We start from the raw sequence: 6,000 nt of genomic DNA, 5'->3' as shown, positions 1-6,000 counted from the left end.
AAAGAGGGACTACAAATTTTTCAGTTAATATTCATAAAATATTCAAGAGCTGGAGAATGTCTTGCACTGAGAGATGTAGAAAGTTCAAGCTGTTCAACTTATAAAAAAAACTGTGGTAACAATTACAACATGCAATGGCTGTAAGTTTTCCTTTGGGGAAGAAAACACCAGGAAAGAAAATTAACTTTACTTTTTGATTTGTGAGAAAGAACAGAAGCAGATGACTGGCATCTGAAACCAGAAATGAACCATGAACCTCCTCACGTTCAAGGCAAGGTGTTCATCACTCTACTGCGGCACGCGGTGCATTCGCCATCCTTCGCAACCGCCCCACGCTTAGGCAACTTCACGAAAACTGTATTTCAGGGAGGGTGCACGGGCGGGGAGCTCACAGGCCCGCTGCTGCTCTTAAGTCTGGCTGAGTAACACCGACGTGCGCCCCGAACCGGTCACACCTGTGAAAGACACAGTGTTTGCGATCTTTCGCCAAGTATGACGCGGGAAATGCGGGGGATGTGCCCGCGGCGCCTGCACCGAGCGGCCGGAGAGGCGCCAGGCCGGGCAGGGGCCCTCCTCCGCCTCCTCCCGGCCCCCTCGCCCCCAGCGCCGCCGGGGGGCCGGCACCGAGCGCCCGAGCAGCTCCGCTCCCAGCGACCGCGCCCGGGCCCGCGCTGAGGCGAGGCGACCCCGCCCCGCCCCGGCCCCACCCCCCGCGTGCCGCTCCGCACGTCGCCGCCCCGCCCCCGCCGGCCGCTGCTGGCGCGCAGGCGCAGCAGCCACCGCCGCCGCCGCGGCCGCCACCTTGCCCCGCCTGGCTCCGCCCCGCGTCACACCGCCCCGCGTCACACCGCCCCGCGCCACGCCCCCCGCCCCCCGGCGCGTCGCTCAGCTGCTTCCGGCGTGCTGGGCGCGGCGCAGGCGCAGTACGCGGCCCCGCTGGCTGCTCCGCGCCGCCGCCGTTGCCGCCGTAGTGGGTACCGCCGCCCTCCTGCCCGCGCCGCCGGGGTGACACCGCGCGGGCCGCGGCCCCTGCGGCCGCCCTGCTCGTGAGGGGCGGCAGGCGCTGCCTGGCGCTCGGCGGCGGCCTGGGGAGCGGGGTGAGGCGGGAGCCGTTGCCCAGCAGGTACCCGCCGTCGCTGCCGCCGCCGCCGCCGCCGCCGGCGTGGGCCGCGTCGCCCCGGGGGGTGGGAAGGGGGATCGGTGAGCGCGTGCCAGGCACGCGGGACTGGCATGCGTGACGCAGGGGTGGGTGTGGACGCGTGACGTGGGACTGCCGCCGCCGGGCAGGGCCGGGGGCGGGGGCGGGGGGGGACGGGACGGGACGGGACTCGCCGCTTGTTTACGCGGCCGCTCTCGAAATCATTTCTGCGAAATGGCGCAAGGTACAGGCAGACCCCGCTCCCCCTCCCGGGGCAGGAGGCGCCCGCCTGGCTGTATATCAGCCCGCCCGCCGCCCCGGGCTGCAGCCCGGCTGCGCGGCGGCGGTGGCGGAGCAGGAGCTGGCAGGGCCGGGGCGGGCAGGGCAGGGCGTAGGTTCGGGCGGCCGCTGAGGAAACCGTAAGTAACGACGCTCCTGCCCGCGGCGGCATCGCCTCTGCTGTTGCCTCGGCGTCGGCCTGCGCGGGTGCCGGCCTGGCTGGCCTCCTCTGGCGCTTCGCACAGGAGCTAGAGAAGCCTGAGCTTGCCGTGTAGGCAAGGAATGGATTTGCTCCTGCAGTTTCAGCGCAACTCTTGCATGCTGTGTAAAACTCTGATCCACCTCAGAAATGTCTGCGTCTTCCTTGTAGAGTAAGGATGATATACTGCCCTCAGCTCTTAGGATAGGAACGTTTCGTTGAACTTGTGGCTTTATACTGAAGCTTTGCTCAAAGGATTGGTGTCCTTCCCTGGGAGGAATTCTGCAAAGGGGTGGTAATACAATGACAGTTTCATTTGAAATTTGGTCTCTGCACAAGATAATTTGCTAAAGAGAGACAAATTTCTCTTTATTGGAAAGACCAGCAGGCAGTTTCCTGTGTGTCACAAAATACTTTCAACAAGTGTTGCATATTGCTCGAGGTGGACTTAAACTGGCCTTTAAGGAATAACGTGTTGAAATTCAAATGTTAGGATGACACTACCAAATGTCCTGAGAAGTAGATATCCCCACGAGATTATTTGATTTGAATGTCTGTCTGTCTTTACTGAAAGAATAAATAAGCTGCATCTGCTTTAAGCAACTCTGTGATTTTAGTTTACCTTGTTAGTGGTTTTGGGTTTCCATTGTTGTTTTTTTTGTTTTTCAGATAACACTGTCATACGAAACTTATTTATTGAAATATATTTTCTGGAATGAAGTACGCAAGCAACATAGGAAAGGTGTAATTACTTACAAGTGATGACAGTTCATTTATCTTTAGACGCATATTTATTCTTCGTGATTAACCCAAAAAGTCTTTGGTGGAAGCAAAGAAACAAATACCTGTATTTGTATAGACCAAATGTCTGCTGGAGGATAAATCATGCCGTTCACCTGAGAGTTTTTCATACAAGTGAACCTCGGTGCAGATGGGCCAGAAGCAGAACATTTTGGTATAACAGATACATCTACAGCCATGACTTTTTATGCTACAGAGTTTCGAAACTTTTAACTTCTTCTTCCAAAGGACTTACAAAAGTGAACAATCGCATGTCACGAATTAAGAATACTATAGAATCTGTTTCAAAGGCAGTGTCTGGCACTCACAGTGAACTGGTTTCACGGATAGCTCGATTAAAGTCACACTCAGGTAATCTGGGAAAAGCAAATAAAAGTAATGCAGATGCAAATAACATTAATGCAAATCTGGAAAATGATAAACAAGTCACAGATGCCAGAACTCGGGAGGATTGCGACAGAGGCCCAGCTGCAAAGAAATCCACTTGTGCAAATGAAAACTCAGAGTTTGTGTTAGTAAGTTCAAGTGGCACTTATCAAGATACTCCAGAAGATTCAGCGTCTGCTAAAAACCACCTTTTTCATATAAGCTACTTTTCTACAAATTTTGGAGAGACTTACAACTTCGTAGCTGATCATATCAACTGGTACTTTAATACTAATTCTGTTATGGATCAAGAGAAAAAAGGGGATGCTTTGTTACAGGACTCTAAAAGTGAAGAGGTGAACAAGCTTGATTCATCAGAAAATGCTGTAATGGGTGAAGAAAAGACAGTGGATTCAGCAGCTACTTTAGCTCCTGAAGCAGAGACTCTGGGTGCTGAAAAGACAAATACTGCTATTCCAGTTTCTACTAAAAAAAGTATTGCAAACTTTCTTTCATATCCCAGTAACAGTGTACAAGCTTTTGTAGACAGTTACATTGGTGGGTTGGTTCCCAAGTTAAGGTCTGATACGAAAGTTGTTTCACAAGAGAAGAGTAAACATCCAGAGCAAGAAGTGTCTGAGAAAGACGAGGACGACAAAGCAAAAGAGGCTAAGACTGCAGAAGAGAGGGAAAAACATCTGTCTCTTCAGAGAGAAAAGGCAAGTCTTTGTTTAGCGTTACTTCTTTATATATTGTTTCTGTGTATATGTATGTTTTATACAACTGTATATATACACTAGACACATACGTGTAAACTTACATATAGGTATATATGCACATATACTTACATAAATAAGTATATACCCGTGTATATACTTGCATACAAATAAGTACAAATGTATTTATATAAATAAGTATATGTGTATATACACATATATAAAAACTGTATAAGCATATATACATACTATATGTAAATAATATGTAAACTTACATATATGTATATGTACTTATTAAATATGTGTATATGTGTATATACTTTTTATATAAGTACATGTATGTATAGGTAACTTTATATATAAAGTCTATATATGTATGTACACATACGTGTATGTATAGTATATACATATATTTAGTTCATATATAGGTAGAGAGAGAGAGTACATAAATATAGATCGATCTAGTTGCTTCTTTTTATTGTTGTAGTTGTAGTAATCTTGCACTCCTTCATGGTCCAAATACTATGATTTCAGAGTTGCCCTGAAAATACATCTGAGTACATACTGACACGTTTGTTTGGTGTATTGTTGCTGTGAGCTGCCTTTATTTATTTTTCTGGTAAACAAAGAATCAAAAGGTTGCCTGTTTACGTTTAAGCAATGCTTACTTGGAATCTGTAGCAGATCTCTGGTACGACATGCTGTCCATTACTTCTGAGAAATCTTAAAATAACAGTTTAGGATTAGTCTTGGCAGATTTTACACATTTCTTAGGGTAGTTTTATGTTATTTGTGTAACTTTATTTGTTTTTTTTTTAGATTATTGCAAGAGTGAGTATTGATAACAGGACTCGAGCTTTAGTTCAAGCCCTACGAAGATCCTCTAATCGAAGAGTCTGTATCAGCAGGGTTGAGGAACTGACCTATCATCTTCTAGAATTTCCAGAGAGCAGACGAGTTGCAATTAAGGTGCAAACAGTCTTTATGCTTAGACAAAAAATAAATACCTGACAGACGATTGACATAGAATAACATAAACCTTTCTTCTGTGCTTTTGTGGGCTAGTCATACTTTCTATTTGTAAAGGTTACAATGTGAATGTCTCTTTTTATAGCTATTTTTTTAGCTGGTTCAAGCAGATTCATGTGCAAACAATCAGTAGTTTAGCTAAAGGTTCTTCAGATTGCAATGTTTAATTTAGAAGCATACAGCATTGTCATGTGGATAGATAGTATAGCTTAGTCTAGCAGTAGACGAAGGTCGTACACTGTGTCCTCTGTCGCAATTGACCAGACGGGAATGTACGGTACAGCTGATCTGCATATGCACAACAGTTTTTATGCTTGTTTGCATGTTTCCTTTGAAGAGAGAGGGCAAGAGTGGAGTATCACCATCAAATAAGTTCATGTAATGTAGTCCTACTCATTCTCTTTCCTGCAGTGAGAGGACAGGAGGTGGGTGGTAGACTATTCTAGCAGTACTAGCCAAATCATAGCATTTGTCAGTCTCGGGCTTTTTTCCACAAGATGTGACAAATCTGTGACATAGATTGTAGAATTGCTGGAAAAGAGATCTTTGGGAATGGAGTGCAGGCCAGATCAATCATCTGAGCAGGGTAGAGGTCCAGCATCCACATGAATAGGTGTGAATTACTTTATTATGAAAGAGTACATTCACTACTCCCATTTTGATTGTAATACTCTCTAGCTTTGTGATAATAATTGTACATTTAAAAATTACTCAGTGCAAGGAAGAATTTTAATTTTTGTTTTGTTTTAATATTAGTGTACTTAGAGGGCATTTCCTGTTTTGAAGCAGTGTGATACCTGTTCAGCAAAATCTGTGCTTTTAGCTATACTTGGTATGCTCCATACTTGAGTTTATATTTGGCCAATGTGACATTAAAGTCAATAAAATTAAACTGCTGGTAAATATAGTTTTTCTAGCTATTCAAAAGATTTACCCTTCACCTTGATTGTTTAATTCTGATGGGTAGTTACTTTAGCAATGGGATGTGTACAACATAATATTGGAGTCCTTTCTCTTGTTAGAGAGAGAGATGGGTAAATACAGATTGAAAGAAGTTTTCCTCTGAGTTTAACTAATATATTACTTTTATACTTAAATGCCAAACTAGTAAATTTAAGCATGGATTCTTTTCATATAAACATATAGTTAGAATGAAATATCTTTATTTATCAATAGGAAAAATTAATCCCATGCCTACTGCGACTGAGACAGGCAAATGACGAAAGTCTTCAGGCTGCTGTTAGAGAGACTTTAGCTATAATTGGATATACAGACCCTGTAAAAGGCTGGGGAATTCGAGTCCTCGCTATTGATGGAGGAGGAACAAGGTAAAATCTCTGGGTTTTTTATATACTTGTAGTCTTTTTCATACTGTAATTGGAAATAAATTTTCAGTTTCTCTTTGATAAGTTTGTGCCCAAAGATGCAATTTATGATTTACACTTCTGTTACATTTGACTATTCAAGTGATG

At 45.1% G+C, this 6,000-nt stretch overlaps 1 protein-coding gene across 6 annotated transcripts in view; it reads left to right on the top strand.

The window, feature by feature from the left end:
- The first annotated feature begins 968 nt into the window (after positions 1–968).
- The window catches only part of PNPLA8 (patatin like domain 8, phospholipase A2), a 42,429-nt gene continuing 37,397 nt past the window's right edge, over positions 969–6,000 (top strand). For 5 of the 6 annotated variants that reach the window (XM_082311010.1, XM_082311013.1, XM_082311014.1 and 2 more), the window contains exons 1-4: positions 969–1,123; positions 2,286–3,502; positions 4,319–4,468; positions 5,705–5,856. In XM_082311010.1, the coding sequence (XP_082167136.1) occupies positions 2,378–3,502; positions 4,319–4,468; positions 5,705–5,856 (1,427 nt within the window). In that variant the 5' untranslated portion in view covers positions 969–1,123; positions 2,286–2,377. Of the gene's footprint in view, positions 1,124–1,496; positions 1,558–2,285; positions 3,503–4,318; positions 4,469–5,704; positions 5,857–6,000 lie in introns of those variants that run through there. The other variant, XM_082311011.1, reaches the window with a different exon arrangement.

This window comes from Platalea leucorodia (genome assembly GCF_965183815.1).
Source record: "Platalea leucorodia genome assembly, chromosome: 4".
Taxonomy (NCBI): Eukaryota; Metazoa; Chordata; class Aves; order Pelecaniformes; family Threskiornithidae; genus Platalea; species Platalea leucorodia.
This window is presented reverse-complemented; position numbering and strand designations above follow the sequence as displayed.